The 24,931-nt window shown below is 41.8% G+C and overlaps 1 protein-coding gene across 1 annotated transcript in view; it reads right to left on the bottom strand.

The window, feature by feature from the left end:
• LRIG3 (leucine rich repeats and immunoglobulin like domains 3) overlaps positions 1–18,818 on the bottom strand; it is a 42,996-nt gene extending 24,178 nt beyond the window's left edge. Inside the window, exons 1-3 of the mRNA XM_075428467.1 lie at positions 18,616–18,818; positions 11,277–11,348; positions 10,934–11,008 (exon numbers count right to left, since the gene is read on the bottom strand). Coding sequence (XP_075284582.1) covers positions 10,934–11,008; positions 11,277–11,348; positions 18,616–18,818 — 350 coding nt within the window. The remainder of the gene's footprint in view (positions 1–10,933; positions 11,009–11,276; positions 11,349–18,615) is intronic.
• Between the last annotated feature and the right edge of the window lie 6,113 nt (positions 18,819–24,931).

Below are 24,931 nucleotides of genomic sequence, written 5' to 3'. Positions count from 1 at the left end.
AAAATCCTAGCCCACCTCACAACGAAAATCAAACCAGCCCTCACTGCACCTTCCTGCTTACTCGTATTTGTAGCAGCTTTTCTACAAGTAGCCTTTCAGTAATTAAAGAGGACTTCTAAGAAAGATGGGGACAAACTTTTTAGCAGGGCTTGTTGAGACAGGACAAGGGGTAAAAAAGAGGATATATTTAGACTAGATGTAAGGAAGAAATATTTTACAATGAGTGTGGCGAAACACTGGAACAGGTTGCCCAGAGAGGTGGTAGATGCCCCATCCCTGGAAACATTCAAGGTGAGGCTGGACAGGGCTCTGAGCAACCTGGTCTAGTGGAAGATGTCCCTGCTCATTGCAGTGGGGTTTGACTAGACGACCTTTAAAGGTCCCTTCCAACCCAAACCATTCTATCATTCTAAGCTACTCAAACGCAAAACATTTGAATGGTTCACTCCTTATTGCCGCAACCTCCTAGTCCAGTTTTCAAATAAATTTAAGCGCCATCATTCACATCCAGAAGGAGATTATCCAGCACTGAACCTATCCAAATATTTCTACTTTAAGGCCCAACTTTAGTTAAAATGAGAAAGTTCAATTCTAATTTGATTTTCCCTCACAATCATCACTTAAGTAAATCAAACAAAAACAACGTGTTGGCTTCCTCATAAGTCCAAATCACCATCAAAACAAGCGAAGAGGTACGTGTCTGAAAATGCAAGCCTATCTAATGTCCAGGCAGAACCAAACAGTATCCTCTGTGTCGGCAGAATAGCATACAAGTTTGTTCACTGTACAAAAAAAAGGAAAAACAAACCACAAGAAACCCAGCGTTCTAGTGAAGTGCTGTTATTACTGTGCTTAGACAAAAGGAGCTCCACACACTGCATTGGTTTCATTTCACAGACCCTCAAGGGGAAATCAGAGCAGCAGAGTTCCTCTGCAACAAGAGAACCAGCATACCAAGTTCTCACACAAGCAGACCTGCAGCAATCTGCTCACAATTTCTCCGTGTGCAAGGAACAGCAACACACTGCAGCTTCCTTCTCCTGTTACTGCCAAAGCATGGAAGCACCAAGGAACACAAATAAAACCACCAGAAATACCTGCATAAATCTGAACATGTCTTTTGCAATTTGAGTGCTGACACTCTGACTTGAAGCACAAAAACGCCAAGAACCCGAGTGCATGCAGATTGACTTAATTCTTTTTACATAAGCCTGTGTGAATACCAGCTTAAGACACAGTATCAGTTTTAGCTTTAAGTCTCAGCATTCATGACTTTAATCACACCATTAGGCAAAAAACATCTATAAGAGCCTTATCAATCATGATCTCAAGATTCATTCTATGTAAATAACAGCTACAATATATCCGACATACTGATTCGCACTTTCCTTGCCTCTGGGGAAATCACAGAATGGTAGGGATTGGAAGGGACGTCTGTGGGTCATCTAGTCCATCCCCTCTGCTGAAGCAGGGTCACCTACAGCAGGCTGCACAGGACCTTGTCCAGGCGGGTCTTGAGTATCTCCAGAGAAGGAGACTCCACAACCTCCCTGGGCAGCCTGTTCCAGGGCTCCGTCACCCTCAGAGTGAAGAAGTTCTTCCTCACATTCAGACGGAACTTCCTATGCTTCAGTTTTGTTAAGGAACTAGTTAACACCATTTAGACATAATAGTTCTTGTGTGCTGGAAAAAAACCCCCACTTTTTAAAGACCTGAGATAGTACGACTAAGTATCTCTTGATAAAGATTGTCAATATGTAATGCTTTCTAAGTAAGAAAAATACCTATGCCAGCTTCACTACTCTGATCCTATAACATGGAAGCCCCAACTCTGAAATATAAGACCTAAAGTCCTATCTTCTGTTTCTATTCAAAGTCTCAACACAAAAAAACACTCTTGCACTTCCTTCTCCAGCATAACTCTTTCTTCCAGGTAGATCTTGATCTGCTGTGTTTTGAGAACCTCTTAGTCTTACCTTACACTATGATCTGACAAGGAGCATGTGTAGGTGTCTGGAGATGGAGCAACCTAGCAAAAAACAAGTTATCTAGAAAGACGATTTTGGAGAATTGCATGTGTGAAGCCTGTTCCCCAAAGCTACGAGAAGTTTTAACATCCGTGTGATTCTGGACTAAGATGGTATTCTCCTGCCCTCAGCTAAGCCCTGAGAGGCAGGATATATTGAATTTGCCTCACAAACAGGCAAATGAAATCACAGCAGAGTCTCTCGCTAGAGACTAAGAGAATATGTAAAGACAAAAAGGCACTCTGCTAGGGCTAGATATATCTTTCTGAGCAGTGCTGAAGTCTCTGTTACATGTCACTACAGCTCACAGCCTTCTTTTTCAAATTTTCTCAAATCTTTGTGGTTGCTTCACCTGTTCTTCCCTCCATTCACCCACTGACCTCACACGACTGCTGGCATATCATCTATCGTTCCTTGCACACCCCCTTGACAATGATGTCAAGACACTGAGTGAAGATGATTTAAGCAAAAATAATCGTAACAAAAAAATAACTGATAGTAAAGATGAAAGATCTATACTGTAATAAACTTCCTCACAAAGTGCTGAAAGACTCTTGTTTCATGGCTTTTAGTAGGACATACCAGAAGAAGGAGTCTCAGTAACTCCTACAAGAAAAAGAGAGGAAAAAGGTCTTTTCGTTTTTCCTTCAGTTTCTACTAATTTGAGTAGTAAAATTAGCCAGACTGTAATGAACAATTACATTATTTAAAATGCTGTAATTACGGTTTCAAGCTGAACACTATTTTTTGTTTTTTTTCAACAAAAATCCCCTGATATGCATGGGACTATGTGCTCTTCTCACCTTTAGACACCCAACTGCATTGAATTAAGAACCTCCATTTTTTTTAATCTTTGCAACTGTTAAGATACAGAAATATTTCAAGTGACACTTTTTCTTCAAGATGTAGAGGTCAGAAACAGAGCCAGGATTCTGGCTCACTTCCAATCCTACTGGTAGGTCTACAATTCTGATGCCTCCTTCATAAACAGGCTTCTCACGTTCTTTGTGGCAAGCAGTTATTCGTTCTTTTGAAAGTCTCCTTCATTCCATGATCCATGCCTGACTATGCTCTTCCAAGACAGATGTCAGCTCTTATATTTTGTGCTTTTTGTGGTTTACAGGCATAAAGTAGAAAATGAGACTCACAAGTCTGTAGGGTACTGATAACCTGTCCAAAACTTGAAACCAAAGGCTTGTTGATTCTTAAACCAAACATAAACTGGGAAAAGGGAAAGACATGCAGAATGAAACAACTCTGGGATAAAGATATTTTCACCATCAAAAACAAGACAGAGGCAAATCCAAACTTCCAAACACGTGATAACTTCCACAGCAATTCTCTCCTGATTCCAGTCATTGTACCAAGATGTAATTAATTAAATCTTCCTTCCAAACGCTCTTCTTGATACTCTGGAGTCCATCTCCCATTATACTTTCTGGCCTTTTCAAAATAATCACAAGTTACTTAGCATGTGATAGCCAAGCGAATGTTTAAGTTCATTATTTTAAAGAAGGTAAACAAATGCTATGCAGACATAGCTATTTCAGCACGAGCTGACAACAGGAATAATAACCCACTGCAGACGTGGTACACTCTGTGACTGCTAGTTAATGCTAAAATCTTGGACAGTTTAAGCATGACCTAGATTAAACCCAGCATTATGCCCTCCAATATTATAAATCACATTTCTAATCTGATGTCTGGACTCATTAAATAGAAAAACCTATCCTTTATTGTTACAGAGCCAACCCTCCCTTTTGGAGGGCGCAGACCAAAGTGTAGGCACTTCAGACTGCACACCCTTCTAGATCTACTCCTAATCTCAACCGTTACTGCAAGTTGAGGGATGTTCTCCTGTCCGCTTCTATTTGACTCAAGGCATTGAGTTATTACAGTTCACTGCTCTACTGCAATAATCACCCAGCACTTCTCTAAGATATAACCCCGATACTTACACCTGACCTCTTCCTTCTGACTCACTTCATTCTCTGTACTGTATGCCCTACAACTCGGCACCTCCTTCTCGGTAAGATTTCCTACCATTCTTCCATTTGGTCATACAGGAACAGTGTTCTCTATTTTTCTGATCCATTGTTATTCTTTTTAATTCATCATCTTCTTTAACACTGTTGATCAGAAAATCATACCAGGTTTTTTTCCACTGCAAATAGCTCATAAAATTTGCATTCTTTTCCATTCTCCCTGCAAAAGCATTCGTCTAGGCTCTTATCACTTTATATTCTTGCTACAACAAACTCTGGGTTTCTACATACTTCTTCCCTTTCCCATCATTCAGCCTAAATTGCTGCCATAAAAATCTAGTTTCCATGTCTGCAAGTCTGACTAAGACAGGTTCCTTTTCAAATTCTTTCATTTACTTCCTCTTAGTCTCCAGACCAAATGTCAAAGACTGCAAGAACTAATTCCAGTAAGTTTATTCACTCTAGCTTTTTGGTCGCAACTCCAGCCCAAGTCACACATGGTTTACCACCACTCTCATTTTTGGGAGTTTCTCCAAGTAGCCTTATGCCTGAAGCCCAGTCTGGCACTCCTCTATCCTTTCTTTCAATCCTTCTTCAAAACAAATTCTTCCAGGCAGCATCCAAATCTTAATCCTTCCAATAATAAAGTGGTAGCTGAAGAGATGACAAGGATGTAAAATATTTGACCAACATTTTCTCAATATTGGGAGCCAGACTTCAGTTTAGCATGCTAGCTTTATAAACATACAATACCACTTTCTCTGACAAGCGTAGAAGGGAAAGGCATCCACCCCTACTGAATGTAAGCTTTCATTTTCAGGCATTGTGTCTAAATTTCTTTCTTGTGACTGTAGCTTTCTAAATGCAAACTGAAGACAGCGTTCTCCTGGATTTTACACAGAGCTTCCACTCCCAGCCTACTGTGAGATGACAAAGAGGCAGATCTCTCTTAATTATTGTCCCCCTATTATTTTGGGAGTTATATTAATTTGGGAATTATAATTATTCCAAATCATTACCTCCCTATTTCAAACAATCTAGCAAAAAAGGATTATGGGAAAAAAAAGTCTACCTTTACAGAAGGCCCTTCGCAGGAGTTTTCCTTATTAAGACACTGCCACACAGTGCAAACTATCACTCTTCTTTCTACACTGCGAGCTGGAGCAAATGTTTAATCTATTTTGCATGTTTTCTTCAATTAATTTAATTTTACCTCTCAGGATGACTGTTTGAAGCATAATCTGGGACACCCATTATCGCAAAACATTAAAATATATTTTTCCACATTTTAAACAGAAATAGACACAAAACACTAAAATAAAATTCCTTCTAAATAATATTAGGGATTAATCACAACTTTTCTTCAGAAACTATGTGCATAAGGTTAGATAGGTATTTAGGCTTTATGTTGATTAATCAAAGTTAGGATGTAACAGTGCAGGCTCAAGTTTTGGAATCGTATCCTTCTGGCAACAGAGATAATTTTTATTAACCAAGAATGAAAATCAGTAACCACTAAATGCTCTATTATTCCCTCTCAAATGAAGAATGTAAGACTATTCTATTCTCCCTCATAAGGAGCATCAAAGCAAGCACAAAGCTGCCTAAAATACAGATGAATTTACAAATCTTTAGTCACAAGCTCAGCGTCTTATTTAGTAAAGATCTGTGTAAACACACTTAAACTTAAGAGTTAGTTTCCTTAAGTTTAAGAGCTGTAAAGAAAAATCCTTTTTCAGATTGCATATTTAGGTAGCATGAACAATCCCATTCACCATGAAAGCCCTGTAAGTAAAGATACTAACAGTGCAGTATCATAAGCTCCACCTACTAAAGGTTCGTATCACATCGGAATTAGCTCTGTCTCCACTGCCTGATCGCACAATGCTTTACCAATCTCAAGAAACAATCATGTTGTAACCAGGTCTTTCATCAGCTAGATTTTATTCAGATTGGAGCAGAGTGCTGTCCACTGAAGACATTTTACTGCTGACTGAAATCAGGACTAATGAGCAACTAAGCAAGGTAGCAGGAAGGAGCTTAGACAGGAAGACACAAAGCTAAACCCAGACTCTTCCGATAAATAAGCTCTGAAAGTTTAAAATTAAGTTATGAAGCCTAGTATACACTAAAACTTGCAGATCATCTTCTCCAATAAATTCCCCGCTGCAGCTGTGCAGGTTAGATGAGCAACAAGTAGAACCCTCACATTCAGAGCACACGCTACCATTTGGACCTGAAAAAACTTTTTCGGCATTCCCTAGGTTTTTGTCTGTTTTCAGTGATCAAAATAATCATTTTTTTAAACAAATCACTGTTGGTGGCTTAGATAATTTTGCTACTTCTTTTCAAGAGAATGACTTTGTAGTTTTTTCAATACAGCAATGCACTTTTAACTTTTAGGTTTGCTTTTCAGAAGTGTTCATTGAACACCAAAGGCCCAAGATTAACAATCAAGTAATCATAACCAAGTAATCAGAGTCATTTTATAATGGCTGATTAGAAAGCTACATTTAAAGTTGAAACAGTTTTGCTTACAATGAAAACTTGTGACCCCTGCAGTCACCTAACACTTGCTACTTTACAGTTCTTTTGTCTTGTGCTTACCTCCTGACGAATCTTTTTGGTTAATAATTTTTGTTTATTTACCTTTTTAAACATCCAGTACACAAGACACATGTCTTCAAAGGCAATGCATTTAAACTCAGCATATATCAACAGAAAAACATTACAAACCAAAGGCCTTAGATAGCCTTCAGAAAAGTGACTTGCGGCTTAAGTACAGCACCTAACAAAACAAGCTGGCACATGTCAAGAAACCTCCTCAATACTAGCAACATTTTTCATCACCTCAGAACTCAAAAGTGAGTGGCAACGTGATTCCTTGTTTCATAACACACTTTACTTCTATGGACAGATAAATACACCTGCATTACTGTGTGTGGCATCTGTACACTATATATTTGTGGTTAGCAGTTGTCAAATCCAGTATTCTATCCATAAGCGTATGTTGTCCAGCACTTGGGGGGATCTGACCTCCTGGCTAGCGCTTACTGTGCTGACTCGAGAGCTGGCAATCTCTGACAAGTAGCTGAACTTCTCACTGTCTGCCCTGATAAACTGCTCTCTTCCTGCCTTCTCTCACAGAAGACAAAGAGAAGGGCTGGGTGGCTGAGCAAAAAAGAACACCCTGCAATTTCAGTTTTAAATAATGGACTTAAATAGTCAAACACGCTGAAAGATGCAATCAGACCTTTGTAATTAACGTCACTGTAAGAAAGGTATACCCAAGTACATTGGCTAGATGTTTCAAAAGGAACCTAACTTCAGGCATCCGAAAGTTAGTTCAAAATAGATATCTAGTTGGGCTTCAGTGGGAAAGTCATCTGAACCATCTTAGGGAAGATAAATCATTTCAGAGAGAGCCTTTTCTTCTCCATTCATCCTGAAGAGGATCTACAGTTAGTAACTCATATTGACAATGTCAAACCTTCAAGAATTTAAGCTAGGGAAGACAAATCCTCTTTGCTCTGTCCGGAACATATTGTATGTTAGTGTCAGGCAAGCCATCATAGCTTCACAACCTAAGGCCTCCTGACCAGATTTAGCCCAAAAGTACCACCCACACAGTTCACAGCAGTTTCCAGGTTCCCAGGAGGCCCAGAAGCTCTCCTCTGACATGTGAAAAAATACACACTCACGACATGAATGAAATCATAGATCCATCTCCAGCCATGTAATGAGAGTGTGCCTCCATGTACCTGTACACTACTTCACACAGACCTAAGGTCTTTCCAGGGTGGTGGGGGGTGTGTGTCTGCCTGATACTTTTCGCTGCCATGGTGTTCAACTCTCAGCTGGCATCCTTAGAAACAAAATGTTGGCATCACTGTTTCATGTTACAGACAGATTGTGACTGTGAGACTAGCAACAACTACTACTCTGGAGGTTTACCCTGCGTAATTCAACGCTATGTAAATACCTAAGCTAGAAAAATATTCATTGGATACCTAAGAAAAGAGGTAGCTCCAGAACTACACTAACATGATGATCCACTCATGTTTGTTTATACTGCTCAAGGAATTTAGACATACAGTGCTGTACAGAGACACCTGCACTACTACGCTGTAAACGGACTAGCAGTGTAATTTGCCTTTGCAGGGCAAGAAAATTCTCGCAGAACAGGTAAAACTCTAAGGCTCCGGAGACAACAACAAGTTCTAAGAAGTAAAAAAGAAAATTCTTGCAAGAGAAGAGTTTCTTCAACAATGAAGATTCTGCCAAGAAAGGAGGGCACCACTTCCACAGCATTGTTTGACGATTCCTTGGAAAAAACTGGCTTTTCAACTGACAGTAACGAACTAATGTATATGTATCTCGTAAGAAATGTAATCAAACCAAGTTTCACAAGACTAGCACCCTCTTTTCTGCTATTATTCGAAAGTCAGACCAAAGACTCAACAAGGAAACGGTGGTTTGTTCTGGAAAGGCCCCACAAGCTCATTTATTATAAAAGTTTAAAATCCTGAAGAAAGTCATCAGATGTTCCAAGTACAGCTTTTCTTTGAAGAGTGATTCTAAAAATTATATTCTAATTGTTCTCCTTGCATGACTTAGCTACCATATTAACTTAGTTTAATTCAACCCCTCCAAGTAACACCCAACACAGAAAAAATAAGTGAATGTATTTTTTCAGTTCTAAAAAATGTATGAATAGATTTAACATTTGTCCATCTATAACACTGTATTACATGTATTTTTATGCCAGACAATGGCTGTACATTTATTCCTCTTTATTTATATTCTTTTCTGTAACATGACATTTAACACCTCTACATAAATAACTTCCAACCTTTAAGATGTTAAAAAGAGAAACCTTTGCAAAAGAAACAAGATGCTTTATTTTTTGAACAATGCAATACCACTCTCTAATTTTATGTTCTATGTACATCTGTTTTGATATGGAACAAACAATTGTCTTGACTACAATACACGGACATTCATAAGTTAACATAAAACCTTTAAATCACTTAATGATTTTTTTTTCTACTGTATTAATCTCAAGGAATCTCTGCTGTGGTCACAGAATAGGTATTAAATCTCAGCTGAAGCACATTTATATTCTGCAATCTCCCGATACCATACAGAAGTAATGGAAATTACAACAATAACAAGCTAGCATGCAACCAGACCAATTTTAACTGCATTTGTAGTATGCTAACAACTTTTAGAAATACTTCCTTTTTTCTTTCCCCCCTTTTAAGTGCCAGTATATATACTGCAGAGCACAGATCTAACAAAGGTTTTTCCATGTTTGACCACCTGAGTAAATGAACCAAGGTAGTGACCTCCAGCAGTGACTGACTGTCATGTATTCTCCCAAAGGAATACAAAAATCTTTGCACAGCTGCAGAAGGATGATTTTAGGTTCATCTAAAATAGTTAAGTTTCCATGAGAAGGACTAGAGGAGATGCTAAGAAAAATTCTCAACTTTATATTCATCAGAAGTAAGGTAGGAGGATATAAACCACTTTATTATGTCAAAAGTTCCACCCTTGTGGTAAAAAAAACCTTAGCAAGGTTAAAAAAAAAGTCTTTAGGTCATTTAGATGCTTAAACCACAGAATGCTATGGCCAGTGTAAAAGTAACATCAACACTAATGCAAAATAGAAGATTTACTTAAATTCAATAGTTATTTGCCAGACATCATCTGCTTTTTCTTTCATTCTTTTCTGATCTGTAAGAAACCACATCAGTATCAAATGTCACTTAGTTCTTATTCAAATAGAGCAGCCCAGACACAGCGGCTGCACCAGCTGACTTAGCTGACCTGGGCCTGGAGTAAAAACAAACCCCTATAACTCACCAGATGTAAGCAATTGAATAGTGATCAATTTAATTAACTGAACAGCTTTCCAAAGTTTACTGTATTGTTTTAACCCTTCAGGCTTCTTCAAGAAAGGTAACTTGCAATTTGTATTCAAGGGCAGGATTTGGCCAGAGGGCTACATACTACCAGCTTTAGACACTTTAGATTCCCATTGATAAAACCCAAATCCCACACATGAAAAACGTGTCTTTCCTTTTTCCCAGTTAATAGTATGACAGTAACTATTTTTGTTAACAGTTCCTTGAATATTTCAGAGAAATTAAGATCACAAGGGGGGTGGGAAAAAAAAAAAAAATCAAACTGATTTCAAGTGAAACCCTCACAAATAAAACTGCCTGTAAAATCAGCTGTTTTCGTTATGGGCCCTATTTGTCTTTTACAACTTTATACTTGTATTACCAATGCCACATCAAGTAATCTACTACTTTCTTTCAAACGAAACGACACATACAGACATAATTTTGTGTCACAGTTATATGTCTTAACTGCAGCTGTAAAAAAAATAATGCCACACATTAAAACAGACTCAAAAAGACATTTTAAAAATATTGGCAAATAATCTTCTAACCTAGATACTTGTCTTCAAGCTGCATCTCAAGGGGATTTCCCCATGCCGCCCACTGAAATTAATGGAATTCTGCCATGATTTAACGCAAGTGGGATTTCAGCCAAGACGCATAATGATACAGTATAACTCTTCGTTTTAAAGTCTGCATTGTACAAGTTTGTATAACATTTACTAATGTTTGTACAGTGCCTAGCACAACAGGGCTGAGGCTTCTGGGCACTACCACAACATAAATTAATTCTAATGCAGTCTTTGTATCCGAGGGAAGCATGAAACCTACGAGGATTAAACTCAATTATACATATTTTAAACAACCTGCTAAATAATATGACATAATCAACTTCCTAACCACAAGCTGCTCTATTTCCAATTATTTTACTTTTATCTCTGTAATGCACATATTTCCACGAACCCTGTAGAGTTAGTTCCACTAACTAGGGACAAGAGTAAGATCTACTTACAAAGACAGAAGAGTAATATTTGCAGAGACTGGCCCCAGATCGGGAATGATCTCCAGTTCATTGTTGCTCAACTTCCTGTTAAAATTAGAAAAGGGAGAGTCAGTTCTGATGTTAATCGAAAGTATGTACATTGGATTTGCTAAATTGTAGAACAGTGTCACCTCAAACTTACAAAATAATTCCAGTTTCACTTAATGTAAAATGTAAGAACAGCAAACACGTTTGTTGTTCAATAAATTATCTCTAGAGAAATAGCTATATATTTAGCATACACAAACACTGGTTGGATTTTTTTGTTCAGTTTTTTTGGTTTATTTTTTTTTTAATTAAGACATTAACTTACACTTCCCGAAGACTATGAATGTGATCCAAAAGACTGGTCTTGACTGAAGATAATTTGTTGTGACTTAAGTCCCTATGAGGTTACAAAAATATACAGCTTGTCAGTTTTGCCATGAAATACTGGGTAAAGCAATACAATTTCAATGCAAAATATGCTATCATTTGTTTCCAAGTACATAAAAAGTTTTTTTGTATGAGCAAAATTAGAATAGAAACTCATTTGAGTATACAAGGTATGAATCAAGTGTAAATACCTTGATGACAGCTAGCAGTTTCCTATACCTCTGAACAACTTAGAACTGTTCACTGGGCTGTGTGTAAGACCCATGAAAAACATCTGAAGATGCTGACTCATATACACCAACAACCACCCTTCTTTCCCATCCCTTCACAACAAAAGATCTGGCTAAAGCAAAGAGGTTGCTTTAGCCTATGAAGGAAAATTCACAAACCAAGACTCATGGCAGTCTCATTCCTTGAGTCAATCATACTTGTATCATTTACTTGTCTCGCTTACTTCTCTAAAGCAATGCACAGATCCTAGGTACACAATGAGGACTCTCCATAAATCTCAATTCTATTTTCATGCTTTCTCAATTCTATTTTCATGCTTTCACACAATTCAGGGCTCCATTCCTACATAACCAAAATTAATAGGGATCTTAAAGAAGAAGTATCAGAAGAAAACAGACACAGGAAGGCCTAATTCTATTCTGAGTTAAGGTGTCTGTATACTAGTCACATTAATACCACACTTAATCTCACTTGAAGAAGGAGCTCAAGCACTTAGCATGTGCCACACTGTACTGAAGGTCCCAAATATACATTGATGCAGTTTATAAGAAATCTTGTTAATGCCTTTGCAGTGTTTGCTACAAAACAAACCAGGGTACTAACAATGCAACACATTTTCTTGAACAATGTCAAGAAATTTTTTTCCCTACAGACACCATGCATGTTTATCACATGTCCTCTCGAACACTTGACACCACCATAAAATAGAGTCCTAAGAAAGTTTTGCTGTAGCCTCAGAAGTACTGGAAACATCACAAAAATAAAAGAATGACCACACAATAGAAGGTAGAAAAGCTAATTACAGAAACTCAGACTTGCAAGTCTATGGCAATCCTCACAAGTGGTACAGATTCGCAACTGACCTTGTAGCCATGGCTAGTCCTGTTGAAGGCTTCCCTCTTCTCAGTCACTCATCCACCACAACGTGCACCTTCCTACTCCCATGCTACAGCCCATCACTACCTCACCTGCACCAACTCAGTCACCTGCGAAGCACTGGGTGGACATTGCAACACTGAGTTTATCCAAACCAGCAAACAAAAAATATACTATTTTTAAGGAGTTCTTAAACTCACTCCAGTGAGAGCTTGCAGTGCAGACACATAAAGAATTGCATCAGCACGCTTCATCAGTGAGCTGCTGTAGCGACAGGTAAAGGCAAAGAAACTTCCCACACTTTGCAACACTTTTCCCCCGTGCTAATTAAGCACTGAACAGCCATCCAACGTGCCCAGGGTCCTCATTAAGGCACATGGGCATGAAGTGTATTTCAAGTTGAATCTGTAACGCAACTCCAGGATTCCCTACTTTTTCTGGCTGACTCAGTACAGTCACCTACACTGAGCACGCCAAACACAGGCCTGACGGCTGTGGACATGTCTACACTTCATTTACCCTTCTGGAAGTGAAGAAACCTGATGACCAGCATACGCTTGCTGCACACAGACCAGAACTGGCTTAAATCAAGCCAGGTTCAGGGACTGTGCTGGGTGTTCTGCTCTGTGACTAAGCCCCAAACAACTGCAGAACCAGAGAACTCTGGTTTCTGATCCTTGGACACAGGCATAATGCTGCAACCCAGCCAGGCACACAGGCTTCTTCTTCATGGCAATAGTAAAACCATGTTTCAGACTCCCCAACTGTTCGGTGCTTTTGCAGTACTTGTTCAATGCTGCCAGGACAATTCTATCGTCCCTTCTGTCCTCCCTTGGAGTCAGCAATTAAATAAATGTGAAATAATAAAAATCAAACATCAAAAATAATCCCAGGCACGTACGGGCATTACAAGGGGTACCACCAGCACCTGGTTACGAGGTGTGCTCTGAGCCAGCCAGCTGGACCAGGCCCAGCGGGCTGCGGAGCTGTGGCACCGGCGCCTGGCTCACGGCCACGAGCAGGCAACACACGCTACTTTTCCCAAGCCAGGGCTGCACAGGAGCATGCACAGAGCAGACCTGCAGGTGCAAAAGCCATTTTCCAGCACAAAACAGGGAGGGTGAGGGCTGGGGGGAGCCACCTAGAGAGGGGAGCACCCTCCACCACCTTCAGATGGGCACAGAAGGGATGTTTTCTACGAGTCAGCACTGGACTCAAGCACCTAATATACATCTGCGCCTTCTTCCAGGTGTCTAAACCCTTACAGATTTTCCTCTTAAAGATGGAAAACCAATATAGCACTAACATTTTCAAAAAACCACAAATGTTAGTTCCGTCAGTTATGATTTTGAGTTCTTCTGTAAATGAGGTTAACCACACCTGAGCTAGAGGACTGCATCATTCACTGCTTAAAAATCCAGTGCAAACATTCGTCTGGCCATAGACTGGAGAAAAATCCCTTTGTTTAACACCTGAAGACATTAGCTGCATAGATTTGAAATTCTCATACTGCACTCTTAAAGACTAAAAAAGTATGCTGTTACAAAGATCTGTACGGGAATCTAACTTGATCCTTTAAAGCAGACAGAGTAGAGACAATTTTTACCCTTAATTCAATATTTGGCTTCAGTCTGTAGGGATTACAAGAACTATGCAAAGAAACAGCCAAAATTCAGTGAAGTTATGGCTGTTGGTGCCTAATATGTTACTGTTCTTCATGCTTCAGACAAGTCTTAGGAATCAGTAATTATTTCAACAAAGAGCTTTTGACGTTAGTGCTAAAAACTTGCATTTCTTCATTTCATCTAAAAGCCCTGCAAAAGGTTTATTTAAAACACGTTTGCCTAAAGGACCTACCAGACAGTAACAGACGTGAGTAGATTTGTTCTGCTGGAGTTATAACATGTTAAAAAAAAAAAAAAAAAGAAACTGGCAGAGTCCTTAAACTATAAAAATCCTGCAATTACAACCACTGCTGTGCATGATCACCACACTGGAGCCAGACACTTTCACTCATAGCTCAAGCTCACATCCATCTGGAGTCTATCAAGGAAACCGTGAGCGTAACAACTCACACTAGGTTTCGAGCTATTTTTTTTGTGTTTGTTTTTTAACACTAAAGATACGCTCAGATTTTCCACATAACACCTACTTCAAAAAATACATACATACATACAAATTCCTCATTCCTGGTTTACTTACAGCAGGTTGTCAAACACAAGTTGCAGGAAAAAGAAAAAAAAAAAACACCAAAAAAAACCAAAAAACTCTCCAGACAATACTGAATTGCCTGTTTCACACAGCTGTATACATGCTTGTCTACCAACTGTTGGATAAAATATTAATTATAAATATTTTATTAAATGTTATTTCAGTAGTACTGGCATGATAAACTTCAGAAAACAAAGTCTTGCAAGTTAAATTCTTAAGTTAAATCGGAGTGATTGGAAATGAACCAAGAGTTAAAATATTTGTCTTCTATTAACAAAAGCTTCTAAGTGAAGCTTAAGCCTATGTAAGTTTCTGAAACTTACAAGTGCTGGATCTGAGGCATTTTTTAAATACAGAAATCTATCATTCCTGTCACAAAGCTACAAATCCATTTCAGTCCAACGCACTTCTCAACGTACCTTAAAACAAGTATGAAGAGGAGTTTTGAAAACGAATCAATATTTTTTCTTCACAGAAATGGAACTGACAGCGTTAAAACACTAAGATTATTACTACGCATCTTCCATTTCTGAATTTTCCTTGTCTCTTAAAACCACATTACAACTGAGGAGAAAGTCTCCTCTGTGATTACTTTTGCTACTAGAATTTCAAAAGCCATGAAACACGTAACAGCGAATGTACTCAGAAACTTCAGAAACCAGATTTATATTAAGAAATTCCTTATTACAATAAAAAGCTTATATACCTGTTCTTCACCTCAGATTTCTAATAAAAGTGACTGAGTATTTAAATAGAATTGCCTGCACTTGAAAAAGCATGCCATAGTTCTTGAGGCCCTTTAGGAACCTGCTTTATGAAAGAAACTATTTTCTATATTCCATTACATTTGTATGACCATCTTTCATAACTCGCAAGCCTATGCTGAGTGTGTTAGAAAGTTTAAACGTATCTCTGAACATCAGTGTTTGTGTGATAAAAAATTCAAGGGAAGGCCTAATGCATAAAGGGAGAGGGCAAGTATTTCTTCACACATTTTATAAATACAACTTTTAGACTCTAACTTAATTTACAACACTTAGTCACAATTATCATCTTCTTCCTTAGAGAACTCAAGAAACCTGAGCCCCAAGTCAAATTTTAAAATGCAAATCCAGCAACAGCTTCTTAATCAGTCCCACTGGGGCCTACAGAGCTGCTAATTCAGCAGAAATCAGGAGAGCTGAAAAACAAAAAAGCCAGGCTGTAGCTGTTTTAAGACACTGATCCAAAGTGACTCATAAATCAGCTTGCTATGTTCAAGTTTTAGTCTGGAAAATATTGAAAAACAGCTGTGAAAACCATACGGCTCTTTTTTCTGGCAATTCTGGTAGAGAACTAGAGGATTTATAAAATGTAAATACTAAAGATGTAATACAAACACAAGCGAAAACCATCTTTCAGACTTTCCCTCCTGCCCCACCGACAGTTTTAGCATTCCTCGGTGAACCTGGCGAGGGGTACGGCAGTGCCACCGGGAGTTTGCACACACGGAGGACACCGGCCAACGCTCAACACTCTCCCTCTCTCCCTCCCTCCGCCTCCGGCTCTGCTACACCAGCTCTAACAAAGCCACATTCTTGCAGTCTTGGGACTGCAATATCCTGGATGTAAATTGAAATCTAACTTCAAAACAATTTGTACACAAAACCATTACAAATGTTTATCAGTTCTCAGCAGTCTGCTATCTTCCACGAAGGCATCACAGAAGAGGGTATTTTGGGCTAACTTCACAGTAAAGCTGGCAATTTACACCCTATTTGGTGAAGTCATTTCCGTACAAAGCAGTAGCCTCACATCTGCCACCAAAAAGAAGGGGACGTAACTCAGTACTCGGGCTCATTTTCTTTTCTCCCTCCTTGTCCATCCTGAGGTTGCGCAGCCTTTCCAAATCAGACTCTCTCATTTTATTTCATAGCGGAATTTGAACATAAAAGGAACTGAAGTGAAACGGAGCTTCAGAAAGCCAACTCCATCTGACATGATTTCCATCTGGGTGAGTAGACAGAGGGGCAGAGGAAGGTGTAAAGCCTAACACGGGCCTAGACCATCTCGGGCACAAGAGCTTCACCCTCCTGCTTGGGAGACCTCACCTGCGTGTGCTGAGAACACGGAGTAATAGTTGTTTTCTAAAGAGCATTGGAAAGCCTGCAATTAAACTACTAGCCTTTGGCTATACCCACTATGGACTTCCATGGAAAACACAGTAAGCATACACCAATAAAATTCATAAACAGACTTTTACAATTTGTAAATGCAGGGTTTGTTGCAACAATAATCCAGGCTATTCAAACTTTCTTTTGCATATGTGAAACCAGAATGCACAATAATCTTAAACATTGCACAATCCCAGCTCCAAGTACTGAAGTAGCTTGGAGTTAACTGAAAATGCCTTGTTCTCTTATTAAGAGGGGAAGGAAGAAAGAGTAGGGTACTTCTAAGGCATTTCACACAAACAAAAGAAATATTTACACAAAAGTGGCCAGACCACATGGTTGGGTGACACCTACAAAGATGTACTCCTGTGAGTTTAAGAGCGAGTGACACAGCTGTCCAATGAGTAATCACAGCAGGGTTTCTTACAACAGATCAATGCTTATTTATACAAGTGGAACTTATTTTCTCACACTTTTAAAGGAATGTGAACTTACATAAGGACAATTTACACTACCAAGGGAATTCTAATTAGGAAAACCTCCCCTGTGCTAACAAAAGAACCCTGCAATGTGTTTTATTGTCTCTCAGTAACTTAAGTGGAAAAGACAAATTTGGATTACTGCTAATGCAAAACACTGTTTAAAGCAACTCTAAAAAAGAAAGTTCTGTGATTTTTCCCCTTGTTTTTTTGTTTAGCATGCTGTCACACCTGAATTTAATTTAACAGCAGTAAAGTAAGCTTAGCTTAGTATCAAAAAAGCCTTATTTTTTGTCAGAAAACTTACGTTAGCATACTGAAATAGTTCAAAAGAACAGGAGGGATGAAATTTAATAGGGAGCAAAGCCAGTTGTTGAATGTAAAGCAGATCCAGTATTTGATTCCTATGCTTCAATCACATAAACCGAATGAGAAAAAAAAAGAAAAGTTTCTTTCCCCTCACACTTTCCTACACCGCTCCTGGAAACATTCGTCTCCCAGAGCCATTCCTTCGTTTAGTTCCATATGGTGTCAATACAGCCATCCACGTTTCACCAGTAAAAGCAGCATGACCTCCAGACGAGGCAATTGAACAGAATTAGCCACAACTAATTGAAAGTCTTCCTGTTTACTTTAAAGTCCTTATCTCAACCTGCTTTGGAAATGTAATAGAAAATTAATACGACTCACACAGAAGATCTGAGTAACAAGAGATTAAAAACAAATGTGAAAAGTCCCTCAGCTATTTTCAGGCTCTTGGAAGGCTCCCATAATTTATGCTTTGTCCATAGCGCTTTGTCACTGGAAGTAAATCCCGTACAGATGGCATTTCGGCGCGCGGTACTGCGGGCTCGGTGGCTCCGCGCCACCGGACCCAAGGGGCCAAGCTCCCGCGCGAATCAAACGGCCAAACCCGAAACTGCCGGGGAACGAAGAACGGCACAAAGAAAACCGAGACCAGTTTTCCCGACACGCGAACCACTGTTAACTTGACGACTACTGCACCTTTCCCAAAAAAGTCACCAGAACTTTTTTTTTCTTCTCCCCTCAATGCACTGAGCAGCGCTCCCGGGCCCGGTTTCGGCCCAGGCGCTCGCCACCACCACCCCCCCGGGGCCGCAAGCCCTCCCGGGGCCGCAGCCCTCCCGCGGGACGCTGTCCCGCCGCCGCCCCCGCTGACAGGCCGCCGGCCCCGCGCACCTCCCGCTTCGCCACCGCCACGAAACCCGCCCGTGGACGGGACCCCGGCCTCCGGGGGCAGAAGATGGCGGAAGGGCGCGGGCCGGCACCCCCAGCCTGCCGCGGTGCCCGCCGCCCCGATACTCACAGCTGCACCGCCCCCCGCGGCAGCCGCTCGGGCAGCCGGCTCAGCTCCAGGCGGCTGCAGGCGACAAGGTGCCCGGCGCAGCGGCAGGGCGCGGGGCAGCGGGCGGCGGAGGCGCGGCCCCCCCCCAGCAGCAGCAGCAGCAGCAGCGGCGGCGGCAGCAGCGCCAGGAGGGCGGCGGGCGCCGCGCGGGGCCGGCGGGGCATGGCGGGGCTCGGAGCCGCTGCCCGCGCTCCCGTCCCTGGCGCTCCCTCACTGACAGAGCCGGGCGCGGCGCGACCTCCCGCCTCTCAGCGCGGGTGGCGGCTCCCGCTCATGTCCCGGAGCCGCTGCCAAGGGGGACGGGGGGGGTGAGGCAGCGAGGGGAGCGGGGCGGTGTAGGCAAAAGTAAGGGCAGAAAGCGGGAGGGGGCCCGCAGCGCCGCCAGCCACTCCGCAAACTTCCCGCCGCCTCAGCCCGCCTCCGCTTGGCGAGGGGAGCCCCGAGCGCGGCCCGCCCCGCCGCAGCCCCCTCCCCCTGACGTCTGACAGCCGCAGCCCGCGGCCGGCCGAACGCAGCGGGGCTGTGCGGTGGCGGGACGGGGCGCGGGCGGGCTGGCGGCGGCACCCCGGCCCCGCTGCCCGCCCCGCCGGTTAGCGCCCGTTGGGGCGGTCCGGGAGCCGCTGCGGAGGCCCCGGCAGGTTCGCAGCCAAGCCTGGGGTCACCGGCATGTAAAAGGTGAGATGAGGTTAACTCCTGCCTTCCGGGTCCTGCGCGGCTACTCCAGACACCGTAATTAAGCTCATTACGTTCCCCGCAGGATCCCAGCTCCAGAGGTTCAGGGAAGTGGGCAGGGCGTACGGATTCCCCATCTCTGAGGTAATCGGTGTAATTTAAGCAAATACCTATTGTTCAAGTTCCATATGTGAGCCCGGACCCTGCGATGGATTCAGTTACCGTGGGCTTCACACACCCCTCTGGGGCAGCAGCAGAGGCCACGCTGGCTCTGGACGCAGTGCTTCTCTCTCCCACCTTGAGATGTTTCACCTCAAAGGCTGGTGAACGCCGCTGGACACCAGGCACCCAGAGCTCAAACCCTGACAGCCCCGACACCGCGATTTGTGAGCCTGAAACTTTGTCCCCGGTTTCATTGTTTCCCGTGCATGTCTCGGGACGCAAGTTCAGGGAAAGAAATGAAACTACGCTTTATTCTGAGCTGGGAATTGTGGATTCGCAAGCCACGCAGGCAAGCCCCGAGTGACTACAGACATTCGCGTGCCACTGTCAGCGCGATGGTTTCGGGTGCGCAGAGCTGTGCCGTGTTCTGTCAGCCCGCGCTCCATTGACCGACCACTGGTGCTCCTTGGGGAAATTACTGCGGGAAAACAAATGAATGCTGCAGGAACATGTTTTGTTTTGTTTTGTTTTTTTCTCCACATAGAAGCAAGCAAACAAAGAAACAAAACACGAAATAAAAATTAATTAGTACGAATTTACAAGTTCCTCGCATTGGTTTGTTGTAAATGAAAACTGCCTTGGCAGCACTGGTGTGTCATAGTTGTTCGGTGTCCTTGCAGCCACTGCCTGCCTTTCAAAAAGGTCAGGGTGACATTAGAACAACAAAGCCCGTGAGACACTGAGCTGTTCTAAAGAGCCAGTAGGACACTGCCAAATTCAGATTTTCAAAGCTACCCATCATTAGCCTGTACCTGTTTCCGCTGGAGTCACTGGGAAAGCTTCTTCCTGTTTTAAAAGTGCCAGCGTTTGCTCTAGCTGTCCAGTTGTTTCACACTGTTGTACTGAGATACAGGAACACTTGAACATGTTGTGTTCATACTTAGGTAAAATATGCTGTACTTGCTACTTTTGCAAAGTAATCAAAAATTCAAGAGGAAGACCTTCATCTTTATCTTGCTCCAAAGAATGACTGAGCACCTCACTAAAATTACAATGGATTTGAAGTAACTAAGCCTTGTACTACAGTTCCCAGAGTGCACAGCAAAGGGACTCTTACTTGGGAAAAGTGAGCTTGCCTTATCTTGAGTGTTGGCAAGGGCAGCGATTCACTAGCAAGGGGCAACAGAGTCATTAAGTTGTCAGTTTTAACATCCAAGGGAAATAAAAAATAAAAACAAAGCATTCTGAACTCATTTTATCATAGCAGCCAATAGTATACATGGTGCATATGTGAACTATGGAACAAGAGGGAATCTGAGAAAAGAAAGCAGAAAAAAAAGAGATGAAAATGTTGAAAAGGGCAAGAACTGGTTTTGTAATTTTGAAAACCACTCATGCAGTCATGGAATACTGTGCCCTTAGAAAAACCTAATGCATATTTAGTGCTAATGATATATGAAGCTGTTTTAAATTAAGCAAGGTAAATCAGTTCAGAAAATGAATCCATTTGTCTTTGCAGGTTCTTTTCTCAAAATACTCAATGAAACATTTTAAAACTGATTACATTTGAATTCTGAAATGCTTGTATGCGGTACTTCAGAGCCCATGAGAGAAAGTTTTTCTTCTCCCGGGGAGATTTGCTCTCTTCAGAAGTGTCAGGGACCGATTCTGCACCTGATATGAGTGCTGCAAGCGCTGGCAGCCACCAAGCCTGGGGGTCTCTTCATCATTAGTTTTAGGTTGAAAGTGCACCATGACAGTATGTAAGCAAATACAAATGTTTACTTCACAGATTTGGCTGGACCATATCTGCGCTAAGTCAGCTTACATGAAAATGAGGTCTCACGTTCCTCTCTGCGGTTATCTCCACATGTAGCAAAGGATTTCTGCTGACCCTTGTTTGGCATCAGCATTGGTGTAACTGCATATTCAACAGGATTAAGGGACTGATTTGACTGGAACCCAGTGAAAAATAATGACACACACACATCCCACCACCCCCACCCCCCCACCCCCCCCCCCGCTTTAGTTCTGTGTTGGAATAGCTCTCTCGTCCAGTTTTCCTGGTAGCTGCACAAGGAAGAGGACTGCTGTGGTTTAGCCCGGCTGGACCGCAGGTGCCCACCAAAGCTGCTCTATCACTGCCCCTTCTCAGCTGGGCAAGGGAGAGAAAATATGGCCAAAGGCTCACAGATCAAGATGAGAACAGGGCGAGATCACTCAGCAATTACCGTCATGGGCAACACAGTCTCACCTTGAGAAAATTCATTTAATTTATTACCAATCAAATCAGACTAAGATAATGAGAAATAAAATTAAATCTTTATTAAAAACACCTTCCCCCTACCCTTCCCTTCTTCCTGAGCTTAACTTCACTCCCGTTTCTGTACCTCCTCCCCCCAAGAAGCACAGGGGGACGGGGAATGGGGTTTGTGGTCAGTTTATCACACGTTGGCTCTGCCGCTCCTTCCTCCTCAGGGGGAGGACTCCTCACACTCTGCCCCTGCTCCAGCGTGAGGTCCCATCCACAGGAGACAGTCCTCCACAAACTCCTCCAACATGAGTCCTTCCCACGGGCTGCAGCTCTTCACGAACTGCCCCAGCGTGGGTCCTTTCCATGGGGTGCAGTGCTTCAGGAACAGGCTGCTCCAGCATGGGTCCCCCACGAACTCACAAGCCCTGCCAGCAAACCTGCTCCGGCATGGGCTCCTCTCTCCATGGGTCCACAGGTCCTGCCAGGAGCCTGCTCCAGCATGGTCTCCACATGAGGTCACAGCCTCCTTTGAGCATCCACCTGCTCCGATGTGGTGTCCTCCATGGGCTGCAGGTGGATATCTGCTCCACCTTGGACCTCCATGGGCTGCAGGGACACAGCCTGCCTTACTACAGTCTTCTCCATGAGCTGCAGGGGAATCTCTGCTTCAGTGCCTGGAGCACCTCCTCCCTCTTCTTCTTCACTGGCCTTGATGTCTGCAGAGTTGTTGCTCTCACATATTCTCACTTCTCACTCCTGCTGCAAAATGCCGTTACGCAGGTTTTTTTTCCCCCTTCTTAACTATGTTATCCCAGAGGCGCTACCACCGTCACTGATGGGCTTGGCCTTGGCCAGCGATGGGTCCATCTTGGCGCCAGCTGGCGTTGACTCTGTCAGACACAGGGGAAGCTTCTAGCAGCTTCTCACAGAAGCCACCCCTGTAGCCCCCCCTGCTACCAAAACCTTGGCATGCAAACCCAGTACAAGGGCTTATTCATGCTGGTTACGCAACGACAGGCCCTTTCCATGGCAGCCTGAACACAGGTCAGCCTGAGGGGATGACGTTGAGGAGGGGGAATCACAACGCAGAGAAAAAGTCTTGTAAAACTAGACCCTCAAGCTCTCTGTTTGGCTAATGAGATTAGTTTCCTCCATGAGACTACTGAGCGTAGCAGTCTGGGTGAGTTGGGAGTAGGGTGAGCTGGAAAGGAGGTTGCAGTGAACTGTATACCTTTCATTGGGATGTTGGATTGACTCTAATGGAGTCTTTTTCAGTCCCTGATTGTTTTAAATCAGATAAACACGGGTTTACATATTCAAGTCTAAACATGTTTAAAATATGCATTCACTTCAGGCAAAAGACACACCTAGAAGCTGTCTAAGTATGACTTTTTTACATATCATTACTGTATTGAAATCAGGCACTGCTTTCAAGTAACCTACCACCAGAAAAGGTCAACCTCAAATCAGGCTGGTTTTAGCAGATTACTAAATGTAATGTACCTATTGCTAAATTAAGCAAAACCAAATTAAGATACTGTACATTTTCTGTTCTGAGTTTAGAACATGTTTTATAACATTAGTAACTTGTAACAGTTCAATTAATTAAATTCAATTTTTTTAGTTTCAAGCCACTACGAGAGACAATTACATATAGTTGTATGTAGTTATATATAGTTAAATCTGCAGATTTATGTCAGAAGGTCAAAAGGAGTGAACAGTTACATCTACTATATGATTATGTCCATTAAGTCCACCCTTGGAATTAAGAATCTCCCCATGTACTCCTGGATCACCAGGTAATCCAAATCTGTGTCTAGTATTTGTTTCAGATTTTCTAATATTCATGGGTAAATAAAGTGGTTTAGGTGGTGTTCAGCAGCAAAAACCAGAAGCAAAGCAGAACACCATTGCTTATGCTCTTGATACACCTCAGTTCTGATAGAGTGAGATAGAAATCAATGGCCCATCTATCCACTTTCCTATCAGTAAATGGCCCTGTTGGAGTATCGGCAGAATTAATGTCCTGTCTATTTAATCCTAAACCTTCCAAGTTCCGTTTTATTTATAGTCAAAGGACATGTGTAGGACTATCTGGGAGAAGGAAATTAAGAGCTCATCTTCTCAAGATCATCACTCCTTATTTCAGGTTCCCCAATTTAATCCATTAAAAAAAAAAAAATCTTCAGGCTGACAAAACTTTTTCTAAAGCCACAGCTGGACAGAGACATGAACCAGTGTGACCCATCCAGTCTAAAAAAAAAAAATGGAGCAGGACATGCTTTTTGTGGAGGCTGCTTGCATACATGAAATAGCTTCCAGTAAGCAAGAGCAGGTTTTGCTTCAGGCATCTGTCTGGAAGTTACTGTGGTCCCACAAGAGCTCCCTACTGGATGCAGAAGACCCTTTTCACTTCCTCACTTTGTGTGTATAAACAAGAATCTCATCCAGCACCATGAAATATTTTTCATGGAAATGACTCTAGATGCAAAGGTTTCTCATCCTCCTTTTCTTCTGCCCATTTGGTATAGCAATTGATATTGCGTTTAGTTTATAATAGCACTAAGACTTCATGACCATTTATTTCAATTCCTGTGATGGTCCATTGCAATTTCACTTGCATTTGAGGAAAACAGTAAGATGTTCTTAAATAATTTCCTAGTAATTGTGAATGTCTTACTAGTGTGTCGTAAGTCCACGGTGAATATCCCAAGGTGCATACAGAAATTTATTTTTGGTAGTAATTGTACTTGACTTTGTCATCCAACACTGAAACCATGAAAACCAAATTATGCATAATTTGAATGCACTGATTACAACCAGAAAAACCATATGAACTCTTTCTGATGACTTTGCCTAGGGCAGAAAATGTTCAGCTTTTATAGAATTCATCCAAACAGTGAGTGTTTGCCTCCATTACAAATAAACTTAAACATCCTAAGGCAATCCACATTAGTGACGATTGTTAATGTCTTCAAGTCATGTCCTGCATGGGGCTAAGTGGGAAGTTAAGTGCATGATTGGAAGGACAATTAAACAATCAACATCTACAATGACTTAACTTCAAACATGAAAAAAGAAGAGTTAGTTTTGTGTCATTAAGGAACACTCAGGTTGAAATGTTGTCAATTTGAATAAAAATAAGTAGATGTAATTTCAGGATGGTGCTACTGTAATAAAACACCTGCC

This window comes from Opisthocomus hoazin, chromosome 8 (genome assembly GCF_030867145.1).
Source record: "Opisthocomus hoazin isolate bOpiHoa1 chromosome 8, bOpiHoa1.hap1, whole genome shotgun sequence".
In the NCBI taxonomy this organism is placed as follows: Eukaryota; Metazoa; Chordata; class Aves; order Opisthocomiformes; family Opisthocomidae; genus Opisthocomus; species Opisthocomus hoazin.
Note: the sequence above shows the minus strand (reverse complement) of the source record. Positions and strands in the feature narration are given on the sequence as shown.